We start from the raw sequence: 23,401 nt of genomic DNA, 5'->3' as shown, positions 1-23,401 counted from the left end.
CATCTGTCCAATCATCCTCTCTACGAGAAATGTGCACCTCCAGGGACAGAACGCGGGGTACCACCACGATGATTGGAGACGATCGTCTACAAGGTACCTAGGTAGGTACCCCCAGGACTGTCTAGGTGGATGAGTGTTAATCCGATTATGCCAGGCCCCATTGGACTTTAAATGTCCTGTCTTTTCATACTTGCGCCCTCGTGCCCCATATTGCACTAGACATCAACATAGTTTCTTTAGGGCCAGATCATCCCTTTCAAACATGCCCTTGATTCCAATCGCTTTTCGATTGAATACGCACCATTTTTAGAAAGGGTGCCCCCCCGGAAGATCACCAATTGTCCAATTAAAACAGACTCAAACCCTCTCTAAAGCCTATGGCTCTGGTGACCAACAAACAAAACAGTATCAACCCCAGAGACATGCATACTCCTGGATCGGTCATGCCAGGCACAGGGAAGCCTCACATGCTCAAATCTCGGACGAAAGGAGGATGTGAGACCTGCAAGATTGCATCGCATTATCTTCGACGAATGAAAACCTGATATTCTCGATCCACGACCCATTGAGCGACACAGCAACTTCGTATCTGTTGCAAGACTACCAAAGCTTTTTCCGACGAGTACTAGTTGGCCATTGACAATGAGTGAAAAAGCCATGTGGAGATTTAAATTCGATCTCATGCAGGGGTATTCGCATTTTATAAATAGTAAATGGGGGCGAAATGTTGGGAAGATGGAAGATCCCCGAAGATCCTGCCAGGTCTATATTGCTTCACTCGAGATGAGGTTGCGATCCCATAACTCTGGGTAAGTTTAAAGGGAAGAAGAAAATGATTTACAAAATGGGAATTGAATGACGATGAATTGAAGGCCCAATTGATTATTAAATGTTGAGATGTGAAAGATAACCTTGGATGTACTCCGTATAGATTCGGGCCAAAACCTGAAACGGCTTGTCTTTCCCCGCCTATTTTGATTTGCTTGGCAGAATGTTCTGTGAGAAACGTTGAAACGTCCTAGGGCTGACTCTGCCTTTCTTAAACTCTACTCGGCCCTACTCGACTCTGCTCAGCTCCATGAAACTTGAAACCCGGAAAATGGGCACATGAACCACATCTGCCTTTCATCTACCCCCGTGATGACATCTTCTCGACCTTGACGACACCATGGTCGGAGTTCCGCACAGTACAGGCTGTGCCCTGTGTCGCGAGCGACGGATTAAGGTCAATATCCATCCAAATAAAGATCGACCTCTCGGGCTAATAGTCTCTAGTGCGATGAGGCAGTCCCTGAGTGCACTCAGTGCCAGAAATATGGTCGCGCCTGTCCGGGCTACCGGCGAACCTTCCGCTTCCAAGACGAAGGCCCCAACCTCGCTCGACGACATCGCTCCAACACCCGACGGAGGAGGAGAGGTACATTGGCAGGCCCACACGCGTCGGCTACATCTTCAACCCCAAATGCCCGACCGACACCCGCACACTGTGACTCCACTGCCGCTGCAGACGTAGTGCGCGGCAATGCGATTGCCCTCATGCGACGACACTCTTCCTTGGGCGGCTGGGATGAGAAACTGTCGCCATCGCTGGTGCGCAAGTCCTTCCGTGCCGCACAGCCACAATTATTCCTCGACTTCATCAGCACGTCGTTTCCGACCCTCTATTATCATAATCGGTTCCGGTCCGGCGATGCACCCGGGTTCGCCGAATATATCGTCATGAATTTCGGCAATGATGCTTATCTCGACTCCGCGGTTTGCTGCTTGAGCTCCGTCTATTTGGCACACTTGACTCAAGACAAGGCTCTCCTCAAAGCAAGTCGGCAAATGTATTCCAAGTCGCTGCACGAGGTTATCCGGGCCATTCCCAAAGCCGACCATGCCACATCTGACAACATGCTATGCACATCCATCATCCTTAGTGTCTTCGAGATGTACGCGCAGACCACACCGGACGCCTGGGTCGTGCACTCTGATGGCGCGAAGCGGCTGATGATAAGCCGAGGCCCCGAGGCGCACGAGTCTGGTTTCGGAAGATACTGCTGGATTGCATTCCGCGGTTTCTTCATCGCCACAGCAGTCTACGAAGGTAAACCCTGCTTCCTAGACCAGGAAGAATGGCAATCCTACGCGACGAAAGTCAGGACCGAAGACCGCCAGAAGCCCGGCGAGTGGTCCGCGTACGGAGAAATATCCGATTTGGCCTTTATGGAAATCGCCAAATGCCCGAGGTACATCAGCGAAACTCGGGATCTCCTTTCCGCCCCGGCCGAGCCAGACTCGAATTCATTCAGAAACCTCCTCGGGCGTATAAATGACACCTCCCGTCGGCTGCGCTCGCTCGCCGCAGAGCTCCGGTCCTGTATCAGCGCGCATAGTGAGCGCCAGCAAGGTATCATCCAGAGACCGGGATCCTTCGTTGGGCCCGTGCCAGAGACCTTCCCGGATACCGGTCCGTCGCTGCTCCTCAATGGAGCGGAAAATATGCTAGAGACGCTGCAGCAGCTCTCCGACCGTCTTGAAGACCGGTTACGCTTCGAATACATCGACGATGGCTCGCCGGAGTCGACTGTCGCCACACCACCCAGCAGTGGTAGTGAATATTCCGTATCCCCTTATTCTGCGAAGCCGAAGAGCTTTGCCCTCCCCTTTCGCATTCATTCAGAGCTTGGACAGGGTCCGTCTAAGACCTCTGATCCACATGACCCCCCGTGCTGTGATCTGGTTGGATCGCATAGCCTCGTCGATGGGTGTCCTCGGCGCGAAGGTCCTTCCGGGTGATGACCCCAGTGCTCCAGTAGATATGGACACGTCACCTCAATTATGGACTTGCAATAGTGAGCAATGATGCTTGCATTGATATGAAATGTGATACGAAGAGATATCCACTCCTAGCCGGTCTAGGATGAAGCCCTGCCAAACGACATTACTCTAACTTTCCCCAACATGAACAAAGAAACAAACTCAATATCCCATTCTGCATCGTATCGGCGTATATAGGTATAAACATCAGATGCAATCATATTTTAAAAACCACTTCAAAAAAATCACCACCCTAATAATCCAAAGATTGCTCCAGCAAATTTCTCAACTCCCCTCTCTCAGCCTCCAACTCCTTACTCAAACTCGGCGCGAGCATAAGCACCCGCTGCTGAGGAATAGTCCCATCAACCAACCCGTCCAAATCCGCAGCCTTGAAGCCTAGATCCTTCAATCCACGCGGCTGATCACCAAGCGTAGCAAGGAACTCGGCAATAGCAGCGCCAAGCACCTCACCCGCAGACTCACGCTTAACATTCGAGATATCCACACCAAACGCCTCAGCCGCCGCCAAATGGCGATCAGGGTTCGACGCCGCTGTAAAGCGGAAGACGGCGGGCGCCGTGACAGCCACTGAAACACCGTGCGGGATAATGGGGTGATCGACCTCGTACCCCGCATGCTTATATCCAGGGTTCTGACTGGAGATGGGGTAACTCATACCATGGCAGAGATGAACGCCCGCATTTCCGAACCCGACACCGGCGAGCGTAGCCGCGAGCAGCATCTCCGACTGTGCCTCGTGGTCTTCCGGATCGCGGACTGCGCGCGGCAGGTACTTGACTGTTGAGCGCAGGGCGGCGAGGGAGAAGATATCAGAGATGGGATTTGCGCCCTGGTAGGCGGGTCGGTTGATGGGGTTTGTTGGGCGGGGGTGCGCTCGTTGTATGGGATTGCGGTCCAGGATTCGAGCGAGTGGCAGAGGACGTCGAGGCCGGAGGCGGCGTGCACGGCTGAGGGCATGGTGCGGGTGTTGAGTGGGTCGCAGATTCCGAGGGTTGGCTTGAGGTTTCGGTGCGCGATGCCGGTTTTGGCTTTCTTGGAGACTAGGTCGAAAATTGCTGTGCCTGTTGTTTCCGAGCCCGTGCCTGCTGTTGTTGGGACGGCGACGAGCGGGAGGAGGGGTTTGTCGACTGGCAGGCCTTTGCCTAAGGGTGCGTTGACGAAGTCGAGGAAGTCTGCTTCCGGGAAGACGGTGTATAGGTTCATTAGTTTGGCAGTGTCGATTACAGAGCCGCCGCCTGTTTTGGTGTTAGTTTGTGTATACCACGGGGTAACGGGGACATACCGACGGCAAGGAAGGCATCGGGTTTATAGGGCTTAGCGAAAGCGATAGCCTCTTTTATACTTTATTCAAGATGTTAGTGCCTCTATATCAGCCGCGCTTGAAGCTTGGCGTCGACTTACGAACTATCCTTGGGTTCAGTGCGCACTTTGTCAAAGATAGTAAACTGAATGCCCTCACGAGTAAGACCCTCAACAGCTTGCTTCATAGCATCAAGCTTGGCCACATTGGAATCGGTGACAATGCACACGCGCTTAGCGCCGATGTTGGTAAAGTCCATTCCGACCTCCTTGGTCGCGCCGGGTCCGAAGCGAATGCTAGACGCCGCCATCTCGAAGGCATATTCCTTCTCGCGCGAGCGGTCCACGGGTGTAGACATGCGACGCTTCACATGGTTGAGCAGAGATGGGGTCTGCTGGTGGTTGTGGTGGTGGTTGGGGTTTTTGTGGCATGGACAGTTGGGTGGGTGGGTATATTGTACTGTGCGTAGCAAGTTCAAGGCACGATTTGCTGCTGAGGGGGCGACCCTGATTGCTGGAGAAACCATTGCTGTATGTATGTGAGTAAGAAGAGAAGGGAGAAGTTCAAGTTGAAGTAAAGAATGAGATGTGGGACAAATTGGAGAAAATGCGGGGAAGTGCCCCGGACTTCAGGCCGAGGTCTGTTTTTTGGGTTCTGCACTTTCTTTTCCTCTCTTTTATTCCCCATATTTGGGGAAATTATTCACACCTCTCTAATATATTCTCTTAGGTTTCTCCATTTTGGAGAACCCAACTTCCAATCCATCTATATTCTACAACCGAGGTTAAGGTTGAAACCCGCCGATCATGACTCTACATGCACCCGATATATCCTCCGTGATACGCAATAAGGGCAGAGATTACACAGTACTGAAACACAAAAAGCCAAATAATTCAATTGAGCACTAACATATGTATCAAACCCCCACACAAATCCGAACACCAAAACTATCTCCAAACATAATTCCCATACTCCCATCTCCACCTCACCCAACTAACCCCCAACCTCTCAACAAAGCGACAAGACCAAATCCGTCGAAGCATCAACATCCCTCACCTGACTCCCAGCCGGCGGAACCCCATCCTTCCAAGAAATCAACGGCTCAGAAGGCGTAAGGCTCACAGGATAACCAACAAACGGATCCCCAAAGACATCAGAGAGATCATACCACACTTTATCCTGCCTCTCGCCGCGCTCCCGTGTAGAAGAAAGGTTGTACGCAAAGATCATCTGCGGAGCACTATCATACAGCCCGTCACGGTCCGTGCTGATCTTGATCGCAATGCCGCCAGTGTCTGGGTTCTCGCGGAAGACCTCGCTGTACTCGTCGTCGGGGAGGAGTGTTTCTTCCGGTAGGACTTTGGAGCCTACGGACCAGAGATAGACTGGGAATTCACAGTTGTTGTGCACTATCGCATGGCCCAGTTTCCTGTGCACGGGTGTTGGCGTGCTGCTTGGGATCAAGAGGCCGCTGCTTGAGGAGGAGGCGAAGGCGCCGTAGGGGATGCCTCTTGGGCCCCGGTGATTTTCGTGGATTGTTGGGGTTGAGAGGGCGAGCGAGGTGAGAGAGAGGAGGGGGAGGATGGTTGAGAGATACATCTTGGTTGGTTGTAGAGATGCTGGAATAATCTGGCTTTGGTTATGTCTTGTGTTAGAATGGAGAATTGCGAGGGCTTTATATAGACGTTTCTATTCCTGCTTTTGGTATCATTCCAGTTGTGTTGCACTGCGATCTAGACCGTTGGGTCTAATTCCTTACGGCAAGGTGCTTCTAGTTGCTATGGATCTTGGCCCAGGGAAATTGGACACCAGGTCATGCTGTGCAATGTAGATGTGGCGCAAAATGAAGGGGTGTGAAACTACCACAATGTAGTAGCCAAGTAGGAACCATCCGATTGTTCAATGGAAACACATGAAGAATGTCATCATTTCCCTATGTTGACCCTTGTATCCCCTCAATAAGATCGGACGAGTGACAGTATTGATTCCGGGATTCTCAAGTCACAGCGTGGAATGTATAGACCTTTAATTTTATACTATCGAGGATAGGGTGGCAAGAGCAGAACCGTCGGATATTTACTTGTGTTTGAGGATATTGAAGAATGTGACTAACCCGCTAGCTCCAGGTATAACAATAACAAAAAAGGAACAAAGTACGTATGAAATAGCAGACTAATTTAAAGGATTATACTTCTTCAACAACCTTTATAGTCAGTTACACCCGTGACGGCATGACACTGTACAAGCAGGCTGATACTACCTGAAAGCACAGACTCGATCAAAATGTAAAACCCCGTGGCAGACCAACTGTGGCGTTCTAGGCATTCATTTCTCCCCTAAGGAATGTGGGATTTCCATAACGCAGACCACACGGAGAATTCTTTTGAGTTTGAGACCGAGGAATGTCGGATAGAGAACCTCACTAGAGGTATAAACCCGTCCTAGAAAGCCCTACGACGGAAAATGAATTTACAACGAAAAAAGAAGAAGAAGAGAACAAATTAAGGGTGGTTCATGTGGCACGCCGAAATGGTCGGTCGCTCATTTGTGACATCTTCGACATGTCCAACATTCATTACAGAACATGGTGAGACAGACTTATCCGTTCTGTGCGGCATATGAGAAGTTTGATGGATGTCACACCATACTGTAATCCAGACCGGAGGGCGTAAGAATATCATTACCTCGTTTCAGCTACCCGGTGGTCAGCTAGAAGTCCAAGGATTGACATGGCTGAGAGATGTCTAGACCTGATCAAATATAATCACTCTGTCCAAATGCGTGACGAGACTCCGGCTATTGGAAATTCCGCTGGAGATTAAGATGTGTCATGAAAGCAAATGTATATTCAGAATGTGATGTCAAATATGTACAGAAAGAAAGCAATGATATAATATGTGTGACCAAACCATCTCTCCAGAGAGAGGAAGGGTAAGAGTAAGTTACCACCCAAACGATCCATAGACCATTTAGAATGAAACAACCTCCGAGGTGCCGAGAACAGTGGTACCCCTGCGAGCGACCACCTGAACAAAAGTGGTAGGAGGGTCAACAAGAGTAGCAGAAGTCTCAAAGCCAGTGCGCTCAGCGGTGGCGATGATCTGAGTGTTGTTGGTCGAGGTAGCAGAGGAAGCCGCATAGACAACCCAGTTGTCATATTCAGTAGCGCCGTTCCAGCTCATGTAGACGGTGGCACCGGAGCTGGTAGTCTTGACCGACACGGAGGGTTCCCAAAAGGGAGTTGCAGTCCACTGGCAACGGTAACCGCGGTAAGATGCAACAGCATTGTCGTCACCGAACTGGGCGCTGAAAACGACGTTACCGTCACCATCGAACTCCTTGACCTTGGAAATAGACCCGTATCCCAGGAAGACATGGCTGTCCTCGCTGAGGAGCTGGTAGCTACCCTGGCTGACGGAGTGGATGGGGTCGTTGGGGTCAGCCAGAGCGCGGAGACCGGTAACTGTCTTCTTGTCCAGGTCGATTGCCATGCTGATACCGGTAGTCTCGGCCTCTTCGTTGGTTGGGGTGTTGGCGTTGTTGAACAGGTTCAGGACGAGCCCGTTGTCAGTCTCGTTGTAGACGCGCATGTCGTGTTGCCATGAGAAGTCGACGTCGCCAATCTGTTTGAAGTCGGCGCCGTCGTCGCCGCTCACCTGCCACATCACGCTGCCGTTCTGGAACAAGTAGTAGCCTGACCACATGTGGCGCAGCGAGACGAGATAGCCATGGTTGGTGGTGGCGACAGAGTTGATGTGGTAGGCATCGTAGGGGGCATCCTGGGTACCGACATCCTTTCCGAGACCCTGGTAGGAGGTAGTCAGGGGAATGTCGGCTTCTTGGTCAAGTGCACTCCATGAGTGCAGGACCTGGTTGGTAGTGATGTCGATCTCATGGAATTGGCTGTCCAGCATCCACTGGGAAGAGGTACCGTTGATGGAAGTCAGGTCGTGCTGAGTGACGTTGTAGGCGGTGCAGATGAGAGTGTTGCGGGGAGTAATTTGGCTCTCGTGCATGTCACAGTATGAATCTTTGCTTGAGCCGTCCGGAGTGACAAAGTTGCCTGTGAGTTTGACAGTGTAGATCTCTTTGTAGGTATCGTCGAGGATGTGTACGGTTCCATAACCGTAACCGATGGACATCATGTCTCCGGCCCAGAAGGTGATAACGTCCTTGCCGAAGAGCTTTTGCACCTTGAAGTTGGCAGTCACCTGTTCAGGGCCTTCGTACACTAAGTCACCCGCATCGTCGTAAATGAGCGCAGCGGAGCCGGCGTCCTGGACGTCTCCACGAGGACCGATGAAGATGTAACCGGGCTGGGTAGTTCCGGTCTTGCTGACCTCGAGCTTCGGCGGCTGGAATCCCATCGAGCTGTAAGTTGAATAGTTCCAGGCAGACGCCTGAAGAGACAGCAGCAGGACGCTGCCTGCTGTGTACCACCACGGAGCCATATCGATCTAAGATCTAGGAAAGAACGACTAAACAGGAGTATACCTGTGGACAATATAATGAAGGAATGTTAAAGTAAAAGAATGACTGCAGTAAGATCGATATTTGAGACTAATTTGAGACTGGAATCCCCTTTCAATAAAAGAACAAGCCTTCAGTCTTCGCAAGCCCTGAAGATCATTACCCTTCCATCAGCGGAGCCGAGTGGGTTTCGATGAAGCCATTGCCCAACCAGGTTAGCCACCAACTTCCACCTTCTGCCGAACCGTGGGACTATGAATAAATAGCCTTGGCTAGCGTCATTTCTCCACATGGTAGAACTTCTAGTCTGATTGATAAAGCATGGTATGCATGATTCATTGCAAGAGGTATATTCCGGTGTAATTGACTCCGGCACAGGAACCAACAAGACGGTTTACGTCGTAGCGAGAATATCGCCAATCAAGATAGGACAGTTGTCCGGCCACGGTTAATACTCCGGTTTGGACGATCAGCGTGACGATCAATTGCCGTTTCCCTGAGTGAGTTTCATGTGGAAATTACCGGCAAATTGCCGGCAGCTGTGGCGGCAACGGACATGTTTAAAGATATATGCGTTTTTGACAAGATGTTCAGTGTGGGACACTTTCAACACTTTGGCATCACGTTGTCGGCTACTTGGTTGGGAGACGCCGACGAGTGTACCGGTCTAGGGAGCCAGTATTTTCTCATATTGTTCTTATCGCAATCAAGGCCGTCTGGTATTAAAATAAGGTCAGTGCCATCTTTTGGCTTATTAGCCTTACCTGTCCGGCATATAAGAGATAAAGAGGTGATGTCTAGGATGACTCTCTCCCGGGGGGTACGTGCGCAGCTCAACACGTGGGAAATTTATATAGTCAATGACCTACTCTATACTCGGTTAAGAATATGATGTTGTAATCACAGCTCAAACTGAGTAATTCCTAATAAACTCCTTAATGCAGGTTCCAATGGGTTCAGAGCAAGATTTACCCAGAGGTATAAAAGGTGAGCCAATATGTAAAGAAAGGTCTACAAAGTGACGTTGAATGTTGTCGAAATATGAGACTGTTGTTGAAGACTGGTGAATTTGAGAATTTGACACTTAATTCATTTCCCTTGTGTTCTCTGTCTTCCAGCTAGTCCAACATGTCGACGGGAGTACTATGTTGTACTTCCACAACCTTGGAAGAATATGTACCCAAAGACTGGGCATTGCCTTGGCATATCAAACGGCAAGGGACAGGAATATCTATCCTAAGGCAGACATTATCAGGTATGGCTTGTGATTTTTACCGCCTTCGTATACTGTAGCGCGGTAACTCCGGCATATCTTCTGTAATACTGAGAAGAAAAAGATCTTTAAAAGATATCTGAAAACAAGATCCAGAAAAAAGGACTGTTATCTCACGTATAACACCCTTATATCATCTTGAGCCGGATAAATCTGACTACTCGGTACGTCGTTAAGAACTATGTGCTCTTATATCAAACGGCTATGGAGTCTACGGGTTGACAGTCTGCGGGTAAGGGCAGTTTACTCGGCTAAAATACCAAACGGGATCTGTGCCTATTTCCAATTATTACTTTGTAGTGGTGGTGAAAGCGATACGGCTTCACTATTCGATTTCATGACATCGGGGGTCTTTCCCCATTCGATCACAAATATTATATGGCGCATGCCCTTGAAGGTCTCTGCATCACATTATATTATATCCTCCAGGGCTGGCTGATCTTGAAAGAGGCAAGTCTGGCATACCCGGGAAACGGCCCGTTAGGCAATAGCACAGACCTCACGAAGGCCTCACGCAGGTCCATGCATATGGGGTAAACGGCAACAAGAACTCGTGGAGCGAGCAGCAAGTGATATTCTATTTCCGGATAAATCAAAGAGAAGATGAAACATGTCCATTTCCATTTTCATATGAAAGCCGGGGGGGGTTGGCGCCAAGTGACTAAGACGAGTTCGAGACGGAGAAATAGCGGGAAAACAAAGGCCTGGCCGTTGGACTTCTTTCATTTTTCTTATTTCCCTACTTCTTTGTATTCTTTGTCTCGAGATTCTTTGTTTTTCGGATCTTTCTTTTAGTCTATGAATAGCAAATCTATCTTTACTATCTTTATTTTTTTTGTTATATCGTCTTTTGCCTCAAAATCAAAGACAATCCGAAACCAAAATTAAACCGTGCAGTAGCTTGGTTATAGCTCGTATCCCCAGGAACGCCACTTTTCTCCGCACAACGGGGAAAACTCTACAGGAATTTTCCGGGGTTTCTCTCCAGAGGGCACGCGATCCAAAATGATTTGATCAAAGATGGCAATTGAGGTGTCCGACATACAAAGACGTTGCGCATCGAGTCTTTCTCAAGTTGTCCCCTATTACGCCCTCCCCGACCCCCCCTGTAGAGCCAACGAACTTAGCTCATCTAGTGGCGTTCCCAAATTACTTTTGATTAATTACCCCGATCAGAGGAATACGCAAAGACGCTAATTATTATGAGATTAATAAATGAGAAATTTCCTCCCATCTTCACTTCCAACCCCAAGTAATGTTGCGCGGATGTGGAAGATAGAGACGGCTCTTTTCATGACCTCCCCTTCATGAGGATTGCGCTTCATTTCTCTCCTCTACTCTCTACAACAGACACTTCCGTCTCTTTCGCCTCTCTCACCTCTTTTCACCTCTTCTACCAAATTCACCTGACCCTTGTTTACTCCACACAAACCCCCAGCAACCGCCTACGATTGACATGAATACAGCCCACGATGGCTACCGATCACATTTCGAAGCCTACCGAGGCTGACGCCCTGATCCTCGAAGCTTGGGGACAGGGCTTGATGGTGGGAAGTCTCCTCATTATGGCTGTTATCACTCTCGCCAACATGAAGTCACATATTCTCTTACACAAGCTGATCTTCGCCGAGGTAAGGAAGCCAAAATACTGGCCTATCATTTACGGCCTAACAGGACTTGAACTAACTTGTGGATTTACTATAGCTCATCCTGGCCATGGCTCATGGTACTTTCATCTTCCCCACGAGCCGGTCTACGGCTGGTATCTATCCGTAACCGCGGTCGGTCTCAACATCTCCTGGGCCCTACACAATGTCATCGCCTGGATGAAGAATCGCCCATTCCTATCGCGAAAGGTCTCCATCATTTACATTGCCACTGTCGTGCTCTGCTGGCCCTACTGGGGACTGGAGATCTATGCGAATTTCACCTACTTCAACAATATCAACAAGATCTTCCTAACGACTAGGCCAATGGAGCCATTATTTCGGTTCGTCATTCTTTCCATTCTTTCCCTTTCCAAGGACCTGCTTCTGCTCCTTCATATCTGAATCCATTTCACCTAACATCCATACAGCGACCCATGGTGGATCTTCACAACAGCCAGTCTATTCTGGACAATCAAGCGCGAATACAACTTCGGATTATGGGAGCTGGTAGTCGTCAGCCCACGATTCGGAATCATGCTCGCAGCTATGTGTCTATCGATTATCTTCATGGTCGTCGATACCTGCAGCGTGCTGAACGCCTTCCCCAGCATCCTCCCAACAGGTGTTGAACCGTTCTGGAAAGTAAGATCCCATCCGCATCTGATTCCTTTCTTCCTTCCTTCCTTCCTTCCATCCATCCATCCTTTCGTTGTTACCCAGCTAACCACCCCAGCTATCCTTCATCTTCAAATGTCTCTGCGACACAGTCATACTCGACGACTTCAAAACAGCCCTCGACCACCTACGCATCCACTGGATGCGCAAGAAAAACGGCGAGCTGTTCGTCACCCCGCTCACGACTCCGAACTCCAGCCCGCGCGCATACAGAAACCGCAGGGATAGGGATATCGAGGCGGGCGATGACCCTTCTACCCCTACGAAGGGATCTTACGGCCGCGCGGTGCATATGGATGATGTTTAGATGCTGATGGAATACCCTTTGGGCGTGACTGGACGTTTGTTTTAGCCGGGGGTTTCGGCTGTGCGTTGGGGATGGTGTTCGGGGATTTGAGTCGGTTTCTTGACCTCGGTGTTTCGGTGAGGTTTATGGCGTTTCTGATTGGGATGAATTTATGCGGTTGTACATACCCGATTTACTTGATACCTAGGTTGTGATTTCATGCGTAGCATTTAAGAAATAGAAAGATAAGGGGAGGACTCTCCTAGGTCAGATAGTTAATGGGACATACCGATCTTCTTCTTTTCTATTAGATATGCTGTCATAGGTAAGATCTGCAATGCACAGGACCCCGGAGAATTGATTCGGAGAATTAGCATTTCTTCATGCAGTCTCACACCTATCGAGTTCTTTTCCCTGGTCTGACTGCCAATAATGAACGGTACTTGGGTTTGTCGTACTCTATTTATCCGAGTCTGTCTTTTTGATATTAACATCTGCACAAAGGTTGGATGTAGACTATCTAGTTCTTCCTCGTCTCATGACCAATTCGTGTCGTTGACCAGTCATATCTGCTATTTGGCCTGGATTGGAGAAAAAACTGACATATGCAGAGCAACTCTCCCCGCTCAAGGATAGTACATCCAACGCACCACTTGATGTACACTCGGAGAATTAACATAATTCATTGATGACACGACATTCCACGATCCGTCCCAGGTGTTACACCGCAGGCTCGGATTGTAAATATAAATATAGCCATTTCGCCCGTATGATACCAAAATCCAGTCTCTCCTAAACACACTATTCCATCCAATATCTATCTCCTCAGAAAATTTAAATCCAAGTAACAATGGACTCCGTCAACATCCCACAGACCCAAACAGTCGCTCTCGTCCGTTCACTAGGTGGCCAAGTCGAGTTCAACACAGACTACCCCGTGCCAGTCCCGGGACGCAACGAAGTCCTCGCCAAAGTGCTCTACACCGGCGTCTGCCAGAGCGGTATGTATACCGTCAAACGGTTAAACTTCCATAGTCAACCGGCACTCTCACTAGGAACCCCTTCTCTCTAAAGACCCAGTCTAATACAGCAACAGACCTACACACCAAATCCGGCACCGCAGCCGGACCAGACGGTAACCCGATAACGAAAATCAAACTGCCACACGTGGGCGGCCACGAAGGCATCGGCCGGGTAGTTGCACTTGGACCGGATATCACGCACGCCGCGGGTCTAAAAGTCGGCACGTTGGTCGGCATCCGGTTCGCGAGCCGCATCTGTCGACGGTGCGAGTTCTGTCTTGCGGGTACGGAGCAGTACTGCGTTGCCAGTACGAACCATCTTCATCATGAGGATGGCTCTTTTCAGCAGTATATTGCGCTCGATGCGGATTACTTGACCGTTCTGCCTGATGATGTTGATCCGAGGGTTATGGGGCCGGTACTTTGTGCGGGTTTGACGGCATATAAGGTGGGTTGGCAATTTTGCGCTGCGTTGGGTTTGGCTTAATTAATGATTGATTAGGCTGTCTTGAATGCGAATGTTCGTCCTGGGAATTGGTTGGTGGTTATTGGTGCCGGAGGTGGCCTTGGACATTTGGCTGGTATGTTTTCCTTTTTGTGGGGAATATGGTAATGACCTGCAGCGCGCTGACATTGTCCAGTTCAATATGCCAGAGCGCAAGGGGCTCTAGTAATTGGCGTCGATACTGGTCCTGGTAAGGGAGACTTTATCAAAGGTCTCGGCGCGCAGGAATTTATCGACTTTGCCACCGAGGACCCAATAAAGAGGGTGCAAGAGATCACTGGTCTGGGGGCACATGCTGCTGTAGTGACAGCAGGTATTGCAAAGGCGTTTGCACATGCCTGTGATATGCTGCGGGTTGGTGGTACTTTGAGTTGTGTTGGTATTCCCCTGGAAGACCGAGCTTGGAAACTCCTATCTGCACAATCGTGATCAAGGGCCTTAAGATCACGGGTAACCTGGTGGGCTCGCTGAAGGAATGCATGGAGGCTGTTGATATGGTACGACGTGGTATTGTTAAGCCCGTGGTCAAGGTCCGGCCGTTTAAGGATTTGCCTCAGGTATACGAGGAGATGGAGAAGGGTGATATCTCGGGGCGGATTGTCCTTCAGATCACAGAATGACCCGGTGAATATGCTATCGACATTGATATTAGATCATCTGAAGATCCGGTTGCTGTAGCCAATCCAAGAAGTCTGGTGTCAATTCATTCTGTTCATCAAGCTCGCTGTTCGGTATGTACCCGGAAATCTGAGCCTGACCGCAAGGCCCATTTTCGCCTGTGTGCAGGCCCGCATCTTCCTCCTGTATTGTCAGCAGGCGAGCTGGAGCTGCGACCAGGGCTTCGGCGGTTTTAGCACGAAGGATTGAATTCAACGCGGTATCCTGCTCGAGAAAGGGGACGATTTTCTGGTATAACGCATGCAGAAAGTCATGCGGTCCTAGCTCGAGCCGAGAACATTTTTTATGCGAGGACAGAAGCACTGTGTCTGCCAGCGAGTTCGCGACTTCGAAGCATTTGAGTAACTGCAAGAGGACGTTAGCCACAGCCTGCATTTCCTTTATACCGAGGCTACTAGCCTGGTCTCGTCCCAATGGGAGCAAGTCTGTTTCACTGAAGCCCCGCAAGGCCTGCAGTAATGCACGGCCAACTTGCGCTGGAAATCCAAATGCCAAGACAGATTCACACGCTGAAGAAGACAGCAGACCCATATTGAGTGCCTCTTGCCAGAGAATGGTCCTCATCCACTCCCGTGTGATGTGGTAGTCTGCCGTTCGGGTTGAAATATTATTAGCCATACTGAAGCATAGTGAGGCAACTTTCGTCTCGGTGTCGGTCAGATGTGTAGCCATGGTGATCCCAGGACGCGAGTGGCGCTGTATCGAGATTTGATTAAAAGCAATGAAAAGCTTGACGAGCTCTAGCAACCCTTGGGCATGAACATCAGCGTTCATACTTGTCTCGAAATTTATTAATTCAGGGGGGTCAATATATGAAGGAGAAAGACCCAGGTGCAATGAATAACCTCTGTGGATAGTCAATAAGTTACTTTGCGAATTCAGAGGTTAGCCTACCTCTCTGATACCCAAAGCAACGGGAATACCAGGGCCTTGTTTGCAATCAATTCATCTTCTTCATATGAGAACTCTTCATTCAATCGCAGAAGACGAGCTCCTGTCATGGCCTCTTGGATGAACATCATTGCCGAATTTCGCTGGTTGACTTTGGCGTAGTACACATGCAAAAAGAAAGACTCCAGAACGCTTCTGACATCCAGATTTGCCCCATGGCTATCGCAGCTTGTCCGCATCCGTAGGCAAGCCTGGGCCATTGTGGTGCTATCCACTGTCAGAGATCCATCTACCAAGGGATCAAGATGCAACTGAGCCATCGTCGCGGCACAGAGGGCCATGATGAGACAGGAAGCGTTTCCAGCGTTGGAGTCAACACTTTCTGGATATATATCCTCGAGTCTCTCTAAGAGGGCTTCTGCATTGACTACAGGCCAGACGCTGTATGAATATTGCTGGTACAGACGGATAACCGATGCAAGGATTGTCTTTGGAATGCATTGGGGGCTGTAGGCTGGAGTGGATGAAGAAACTGTCATATCGCTAGTGTTTTTCATGTATTTATCTTGTTCATTTTGCAGATTCTCTGTGGATTGAATCTCTGGGACGTCGGTCTCTTGGTGGCTTGCTACTCGCCGAGATTTCGGCCCTCTCCTGTGCGCAGGCCTCAGGTACGTACAGCGCACCCGCTTTATTGCACCGCGACAGGTATCGCAGGGTAAAGAACCGCTGCATTTCACTTTGCGGGAGATACAGGTGTCGCAGGCTCGTTTGGGTGGCATCTGGACCTAAGCTATTGAAAGTGTGAAGAAAGACGAATATTGTACATCGGAATGCGGAGACATTGTTCAAGGAGGGGTCTTTTCGGGAACCTGCCGATGCATATCGGAACATTTCCGTGAGGATCAAGCTTGATAGAATCCATAAATAGAATCTGGATGTTGAGCGATTCTCGAGGTACAATTCAATAAGGGAGTATAGCCAAAGAATGCAAGTCTAGATTTCGACGTCACCGACCCGACCAAAGGAAGGTCCACCCCCTTCACCCCACATGGAATTACCGACCCCCAAAGGTGCCCTCAACTTTTCTTCTTTACACATGTACATACATACCTAAGTACCAATTAAACCTCAAACATCTTCACATCAATCATGGCCCTTTCCGCACCCAGCACGGACGTGAGTCCCCCATGCTCCCAAGCCAAAAACCGAAAGCTAACCAAGAAACAGCCGCAAGTCCTAATCGCGCAAGAAACAAGCACCGACCAAGTCTTCCGCACGTTCACAGCAGAAACCGCATGGCAACTAGGAAATGCACTAAGGGACCGAATCCTCCGCCTCCCGAACGGACAGCGCAAACCGGCCTTGATCTCCATTGCACTCAGCGGCGGAGTCCCACTCCACGTGGTATTCCAGTCGGCGACGGAGAGCGGCACGATCCCGGACAACGAAAACTGGGTGCGACGGAAGCGAAACACCGTGCTCCGCTGGGGTATCTCGAGCTGGGCTATGAGACAGAAGACCATTAGTGGACTCGCGGCTGGGGCCTCGGCGGACCAGATTGAGGCTGCTTTTGTTAAGAAGTATGCTGTTCCGAGTGCCAATGGGGGTGCTGTTGCGGATGAGTATGCTATCCATGGCGGTGGGTACCCGATTCGCGTGCAGGGTGTTGATGGGGTTATTGGTGTTGTTGTTGTTAGTGGGCTGAAGCAGGAGGATGATCATCAGGTTGTTGCGGAGACTATTCAGGCGTTTGTGGCTCAGCAAGTATGATAGAATGGATGTCGTATTTAGCCACAATTATTAATGCTTAAATGAGAAAGAGTTAATTACCTTTTGTATATCCCATGACCATGGCATGAGTATTAAGCTACGTCAGTATAGTGTCCAGTATGTACGATCAAAAAGGTGTATATTTTCATTATGATTATATATAGTCCCTCACATAACACTGGTGTCACGACAAATGCCTGCCTCATTCTCACACACAATTATCCTCGAGACGGGCTGCGATAGGTTGAAATAAGGATATGAAAACAGAGAGCTGACCCCATGTCCTTATCACATTACAGAGTGTAGGTGATATAGTTACTGACACAGGTCCGCCGTCAGGGTGACTGGCTGGGGGCACCCATAGACCTTCTTATGAGCTGGGGTACTGTAGCAGGCGGCATCATTGGCCGCACAGTCAAAGACCTCACAGCCCTCCCCGGGACTGAGCGAGTTAGGGTTCGCTGCGAAGGGGTTGCCCCATTCCGTGCTCAGTTCATCTGAAAGAAAGATGCCGTTAACAAGAGATTCCTAGTGGACAGATAGATTGGGTGCACTCACAGTAAGCGTAGTCCGGGTTGGACGAGAACGAATAGCCAAAGAAGAGAGGCTTATCCAGCGTCTTTGTCTTAGCCATCTTGACAGTCTGCACATCCCAGCTCCAGTCAGTTTCCCTTGCTATATGGAGTATTGGGCAGACCGAATAGAACAGAGTAACGTACCGAGCCAGATGCTCTAAACTTTTCGGAGAAAGTTCCCCCCCTTGGGAACGGTCGTGAGAGGGCCGGGAGCGCTGCCATCGAAAGGGAACGACTGCACATACACGGATGTGTCACAGTGGTTGTTCACGACAGCATTCTGGGCCGAGACCAGGCCGAGGAGCAGGGCACTAAATGTGATCAGGGAGGTCTTCATGGTTATTTTTTGGTTTTGCAATAGAAGCTTAGATTATCTGTTTCCCTCCCGACAAGGGAAGGAATTGGCGGTCTTCATATAGGTCTACTGCTCGGACCACATATAGTACATCATCGATATAGTACCGATGATGTACCGTTGGAAGTACATCCGGGAGGCCTTTGATCTAAGACATGGCACCCATTCCATGTCTTGGATTGTCAGGCCACCACCCCGGGGTCTGTCCCACGGCCAATCAACACGAGTGGTAGCTGAGACATGCGCATCACCGCCACTGCATGTTCTCCGCATCAAAGACATCACAGTGTATAGCGTTACATTCCCCCGCCAATGTCTCAACACTAGCTGAGAGCTATTGTGGATGATTCCCCACGTGGGGCAAAGAATGATTTCAGCGGTGTGGATTACCTGCCAGAATCAAGGCATTCGTCGGTTTAGGATCGAAGATTCAACCGGTTTCTTACTCGGGTCGCAGGTGCCGTCCAAGCCATCTATGCGTACCCCGCTTGAACATAGAATATGATGTACCCCGCTAGACCCGAGGCTCTCTCTATCCGTCACCATCCGGCACAAGGTGCCCTCGTTGTTGTAGTCGAGCGTACAGACAAGGGAAATGACAGTAGGGCTCTAATACGGAGTAGATTCTTCCTTCTTCGGCCGACATGCCCTTGGTCGACGGTTCATACCAAGAAGCCCATGTCAGTCATGCGATCACCTTGCCTGGTTCAAGTTCGTATAGTACCCACCTTGACAAACTCGTGTCGGGAACCGGGGATTCCTGCAGGTGAGAAAGCGGATTCAAACCGACTGTCTTCTACTGTAAGGAGGCAACCAATGCAGCCATGGAACCAGTGCCACGCCAATGCACCGTTCTAGTGTAGAGTGTGAAGAAAGGGATTCTGTTTTGCTGACTATAAATTGGCATCTATGCTACTGTATCGAGTTTGGACGCGGTTGAACAGTTAGAAGAGTGGTATGGCTTTTTCATAAGGCATGTCTTGATGGTGAGAAGATGCCCGGTTACACCGTAAGGGATTTTTCTTACATGTTTCTTCATTATTCGTTTTTCATAAATCAAATTCGTCTATTATTAGACTGAAACTAGCCCCAAAAGCAGCCTTATAGTATTTGCTGTCTAGGCGATGTGGGCCATGTCGTCAGCTTCTATTTTAATCTCCGGATCTATAGACCTATCCGCATCAAAGTCACTGGGTTAGAACTAGAATCTTCGATAACGCCCCTTCTGTAAATCACTGCGTTCTTGCACGATTTTCCCGATCTTGGCTTCTTCGATTGCCTCTAGGGATGATACTCCCCATTATGAGGTGCGCAGATCCAGGAGGGTGAATAACCTGATGGCTCGCTTCATTTCTCAACCTAACCTCCCGACATCAATCCCCTTCATGATCGAATGGTGCGCTATGGTCACAGGAGCTGTCGTACGATATTCGCGCCTACATCTGACTGCTCTCGATATGAGGAAGCTGCGATGGGCCCTCTGGTTGATAATCGTTTGCATCCTCCATTTCTATATTATCTTGTTCTGTGTCCTTTGCCACAACCCAGTTATTCAGAGTAGCCCCTTGATCTGGTAGTCAATACAGCTCGAAGATTGTGTATCCCCTGCCCTTCCATCTTCCCGTCCATCTACTAGAAGCAAGCCCAAGGTGGTCGGCCGATTGTTGAAGCTCCGAGTATGAACGTTGAGCAATTCGTCCTCAGGTGAAGGTGCAGGGCAGATTACTGATGGTATGCAATCGAGGGAATCCGTTCTCACTGATCAGGCAGTTCATGTCGGTCAAAAGGAGTGTAAGTCATCCCATTAAGACAGAAAATGCCACTGACAAGCCTAGCAACATCATTGTGTCAGCTCACGTCAGGTAGATGTCAGGCAGTGTCATGTAGGGGAAAGCTGTGGCTGACAGGAGGATATTGATGAGCAGTGTAGTATCATCCTGAGAAAGGTATCGGAAATGACTGTTTATGCTGTCTAGCAACGACTAAACCCTAGATCGTCACTTGCATGCGGGAATGCCAGTACTCTTCTTTACACTTAGGTGGAAAATACCAGCTACCATAGCTTTGCCATACGGTAACAGGACACCGTTATGTAGTTAATCAAGCAAACTACTGTACACATATGTAGGTAGTCACACCTGTTTGGGGACGCACTGTACTGCGGCACTATCTTTATAAAAGAATGCAAGGTATCATTGTATTGTATTCTTAGCCGGCCTTTAACAACCAGGCCTAAAAGTTGGATGGGACACTAACAGTGTCCCGTGTAAATTCGAACACAAAAGGGGACTCAAGCAAGAGAAAAAAAAAGTGGAACTCCATGAATAATGCCTCGTTGATAATTTTACAGTTCGTCGTGGTCAAGGGGCTCGTCATCCTCATCAGGAGGAGAAGCAGAGCCGTACAGCTTGCTAGTGATGGGGTAAGCCACACTAGAAAGCTGCTCCTTCTGCTCCTCGAAGTCCTCCATGGTAGCGGTGGCGGCGTTGTCCTCGAGCCAGTCGTTGACCTCCTTGACGGCGTCGAGGATGGCCTGCTTGTCATCCTCGTCGATCTGGCCACCCAGACCGTTCTCGTCGTTGACCTGGTTCTTCAGGCTGAAGGCGTAGTTCTCAAGGCCGTTACGGGCCTCGATCTTGCCCTTGATGGCCTTGTCCTCCTCGGCGTACTGCTCGGCCTCCTGGACCATGCGGTCGATCTCCTCCTGGGAGAGACGACCCTTGTCGTTGGTGATAGTGATAGACTCGGACGAGCCGGTTCCCTTATCGGAGGCGCTGACCTTAAGGATTCCGTTGGCGTCGAGGTCGAAGGCAACCTCGATCTGGGGAACGCCACGGGGCGCGGGAGGGATGTTGGTCAGCTCGAACTTGCCGAGCTGGTTGTTGTCCTTGGTCATCGAGCGCTCACCCTCGAACACCTGGATCAGGACGGTGGGCTGGTTGTCGGCGGCAGTCGAGAAAATCTGCGACTTGCGGGTAGGGATGACAGTGTTGCGGGGAATGAGCTTGGTCATAACACCGCCAGTGGTCTCAATACCGAGAGTGAGGGGGTTAACATCCATAAGAACGACATCAACCATGGAGTCATCACCGGAGAGAACACCACCCTGGACGGCGGCACCGAAGGCAACGGCCTCATCGGGGTTAATGCCCTTGCTGGCCTTCTTGCCAGCGAAGAACTCCTCGAGAAGAGCCTGGACCTTGGGGATACGGGTAGAACCACCAACAAGAACGATGTCATCAACCTCGGACTTCTTGACCTTAGCGTCCTTGAGAACCTGCTCAACAGGCTTGAGGGTCTTCTTGAAGAGATCAACGTTAAGCTCCTCGAACTTAGCGCGGGTCAGGGTCTCAGAGAAGTCCTCGCCGTTGTGGAAAGCCTCGATTTCAATACGGGTGGACATCTGGGAAGACAGAGTACGCTTGGCCTTCTCAACCTCGCGCTTCAGCTTACCCATAGCCTTAAGATCCGTCTTGACATCGGTGTTGTGCTTCTTGTTGTACTGCTTAACGAAGTACTCCATGACACGGTGGTCGAAATCCTCACCACCAAGGTGAGTGTCACCAGCGGTAGCCAGAACCTCGAAGACACCGTTGTCAATAGACAGAAGAGACACATCGAAGGTACCACCACCAAGATCGTAAACAATGACCTGGCGCTCGTCACCGGTCTTGTCAAGACCGTAGGCGATAGCGGCGGCGGTGGGCTCGTTGACAACACGGAGGACGTTGAGACCGGCGATGGTACCGGCATCCTTGGTAGCCTGACGCTGGGCGTCGCTGAAGTAGGCGGGGACGGTAACAACGGCGTGGGTGACAGTCTTGCCCAGGTAGCTCTCGGCAATCTCCTTCATCTTACCGAGGATCATGGCGGAAACCTCCTCGGGGGTGAAGGTCTTGGGGGACTGGTTGACATCGACCTTGACTTGGGGCTTGCCATCCTTCTTGACGACCTTGAAGGGGTAGTTCTTGACGTCCTTCTGGATGTCCTTGTCATCAAACTTGCGACCGATCATACGCCTGCGATGTGTTAGTGCCGATTTCCTGCTGCGATGGGTGTAGTGGAAGCTTACTTGATGTCGAAGATGGTGCGCTCAGGGTTGGCGGCGTATTGGTTCTTGGCGGCATCACCAACGAGGCGCTCCTCATCGGTGAAAGCAACGTAGGACGGGGTAATACGGTTTCCTTGGTCGTTGACAAGAATCTCGACCTTGCCGTTCTGCATCACACCAACACAACTGTATTGAAAAGTTAGCAAGCTGTCTCAATCACTATCAATGGTGTCAAGACTGGGGCGGCATACGAGTAAGTGGTTCCCAAATCAATACCAATAACATTGCCGTAGGTCTCAGGGGAGGTTTCCTCCTGGGCGTGGGCGGTGTTTCCAAAGAAGGCCAGAGGGGCGACGAGGACGAAGAGAAGGTAGAAGATGGTGGTCCAGGCGAAGGGCTTGGACGCGCCATCGCGTGCGGATAGGCGAGCCATTATGAAAGGTGTATGTATAGATAGGTGGATCGAAGTCCTTTTTCAACACGAAGACAAAGAAGCTGTCGTTATGAAGCTTCGCGCGTGCCGCTCTAAACAGCTGCGCAGACGAGTAAACACAAGGCGTGTTTGACTCTATGAACCCTTATTTTAGTCGATGATATGTGGGAAAGGGACCCAGGGCGAAGTGAGAAAATGAGAGAATGGTTAGGAGAAGAATCGAAGGAAGAGGACTTCTTGTACGCGGATACAGCCCAGCGGCCATGCTGGCCTTTTCCCAGTTCAGGTCACTTCTCGTGCGCTGATTGGCTGGCTTTCGTTCGGCAGTGGCTGACTCAGAAATCGCCCTGCAGCCACACCGCCTTCTTTAACAAGTACCATGTTCCCCTAGAGTAGTCTAGCGGCAGGGGTCCATCCATGGACTCCTCAGGGCCTCCACCAATGAACGACTGCCAAATGATCGAACTTGCTAGAAGGGGCCGAATGTTTGCCCCTTCAAGGAATTCGCTCGATCTAAGAAATGTTACTGAAGTTTACCCGGTGGACTCATGTCCTTGCCACCGACCACGTGTTGCTACATGGTTCTATGCTACGGAGTAAATTGCAACAGCCTAATTTGATGTCCATTGATCATGACAA

At 50.1% G+C, this 23,401-nt stretch overlaps 11 protein-coding genes across 11 annotated transcripts; 4 read left to right on the top strand and 7 right to left on the bottom strand.

Annotated features, from left to right (window-relative positions):
* Nucleotides 1–1,168: 1,168 nt before the first annotated feature.
* On the top strand, nt 1,169–2,781 carry N7519_003294 (Zn(II)2Cys6 transcription factor; the record flags this gene model as incomplete). Its single annotated transcript, XM_057290072.1, has 2 exons — nt 1,169–1,225; nt 1,276–2,781. 2 exons carry the CDS (start codon nt 1,169–1,171, stop codon nt 2,779–2,781), a joined length of 1,563 nt encoding a protein of 520 aa, XP_057151274.1.
* A 274-nt stretch (nt 2,782–3,055) lies between these two features.
* N7519_003293 (hydroxyacid-oxoacid transhydrogenase) lies at nt 3,056–4,652 on the bottom strand (the record flags this gene model as incomplete). Its single annotated transcript, XM_057290071.1, has 4 exons — nt 3,056–3,655; nt 3,748–4,061; nt 4,109–4,167; nt 4,228–4,652. The coding sequence occupies 4 exons, from the start codon at nt 4,650–4,652 to the stop codon at nt 3,056–3,058; spliced, it is 1,398 nt and encodes a 465-aa protein (XP_057151273.1).
* A 482-nt stretch (nt 4,653–5,134) lies between these two features.
* On the bottom strand, nt 5,135–5,725 carry N7519_003292 (Bys1 family protein; the record flags this gene model as incomplete). The annotated part of the gene is made up of 1 exon (XM_057290070.1): nt 5,135–5,725. One exon carries the CDS (start codon nt 5,723–5,725, stop codon nt 5,135–5,137), a length of 591 nt encoding a protein of 196 aa, XP_057151272.1.
* Nucleotides 5,726–7,095: 1,370 nt separating this feature from the next.
* N7519_003291 (arylsulfotransferase family protein) lies at nt 7,096–8,577 on the bottom strand (the record flags this gene model as incomplete). Its single annotated transcript, XM_057290069.1, has 1 exon — nt 7,096–8,577. The coding sequence occupies one exon, from the start codon at nt 8,575–8,577 to the stop codon at nt 7,096–7,098; it is 1,482 nt and encodes a 493-aa protein (XP_057151271.1).
* A 2,764-nt stretch (nt 8,578–11,341) lies between these two features.
* N7519_003290 (uncharacterized protein) lies at nt 11,342–12,500 on the top strand (the record flags this gene model as incomplete). Its single annotated transcript, XM_057290068.1, has 3 exons — nt 11,342–11,859; nt 11,947–12,160; nt 12,252–12,500. 3 exons carry the CDS (start codon nt 11,342–11,344, stop codon nt 12,498–12,500), a joined length of 981 nt encoding a protein of 326 aa, XP_057151270.1.
* An 829-nt stretch (nt 12,501–13,329) lies between these two features.
* On the top strand, nt 13,330–14,626 carry N7519_003289 (zinc-dependent alcohol dehydrogenase; the record flags this gene model as incomplete). Its single annotated transcript, XM_057290067.1, has 5 exons — nt 13,330–13,480; nt 13,576–13,949; nt 14,004–14,082; nt 14,143–14,360; nt 14,441–14,626. The coding sequence occupies 5 exons, from the start codon at nt 13,330–13,332 to the stop codon at nt 14,624–14,626; spliced, it is 1,008 nt and encodes a 335-aa protein (XP_057151269.1).
* A 28-nt stretch (nt 14,627–14,654) lies between these two features.
* N7519_003288 (uncharacterized protein) lies at nt 14,655–15,458 on the bottom strand (the record flags this gene model as incomplete). Its single annotated transcript, XM_057290066.1, has 1 exon — nt 14,655–15,458. One exon carries the CDS (start codon nt 15,456–15,458, stop codon nt 14,655–14,657), a length of 804 nt encoding a protein of 267 aa, XP_057151268.1.
* A 116-nt stretch (nt 15,459–15,574) lies between these two features.
* Nucleotides 15,575–15,916, bottom strand: N7519_003287 (uncharacterized protein; the record flags this gene model as incomplete). The annotated part of the gene is made up of 1 exon (XM_057290065.1): nt 15,575–15,916. One exon carries the CDS (start codon nt 15,914–15,916, stop codon nt 15,575–15,577), a length of 342 nt encoding a protein of 113 aa, XP_057151267.1.
* Nucleotides 15,917–16,727: 811 nt separating this feature from the next.
* N7519_003286 (DUF967 domain protein) lies at nt 16,728–17,348 on the top strand (the record flags this gene model as incomplete). The annotated part of the gene is made up of 2 exons (XM_057290064.1): nt 16,728–16,754; nt 16,806–17,348. 2 exons carry the CDS (start codon nt 16,728–16,730, stop codon nt 17,346–17,348), a joined length of 570 nt encoding a protein of 189 aa, XP_057151266.1.
* A 286-nt stretch (nt 17,349–17,634) lies between these two features.
* N7519_003285 (uncharacterized protein) lies at nt 17,635–18,260 on the bottom strand (the record flags this gene model as incomplete). Its single annotated transcript, XM_057290063.1, has 3 exons — nt 17,635–17,845; nt 17,907–17,991; nt 18,117–18,260. 3 exons carry the CDS (start codon nt 18,258–18,260, stop codon nt 17,664–17,666), a joined length of 411 nt encoding a protein of 136 aa, XP_057151265.1. The 3' UTR covers nt 17,635–17,663.
* A 2,362-nt stretch (nt 18,261–20,622) lies between these two features.
* bipA (Hsp70 family ATPase KAR2) lies at nt 20,623–22,954 on the bottom strand (the record flags this gene model as incomplete). The annotated part of the gene is made up of 3 exons (XM_057290062.1): nt 22,581–22,954; nt 22,351–22,515; nt 20,623–22,297 (listed from the first exon to the last, which is right to left on the bottom strand). The coding sequence occupies exons 1-3, from the start codon at nt 22,760–22,762 to the stop codon at nt 20,623–20,625; spliced, it is 2,022 nt and encodes a 673-aa protein (XP_057151264.1). The 5' UTR covers nt 22,763–22,954.
* Between the last annotated feature and the right edge of the window lie 447 nt (nt 22,955–23,401).

Source organism: Penicillium mononematosum (genome assembly GCF_028829835.1).
Source record: "Penicillium mononematosum strain IBT 11891 chromosome Unknown utg000002l:1.0-8112719.0:1.0-8118358.0, whole genome shotgun sequence".
NCBI lineage: Eukaryota > Fungi > Ascomycota > Eurotiomycetes > Eurotiales > Aspergillaceae > Penicillium > Penicillium mononematosum.
Note: the sequence above shows the minus strand (reverse complement) of the source record. Positions and strands in the feature narration are given on the sequence as shown.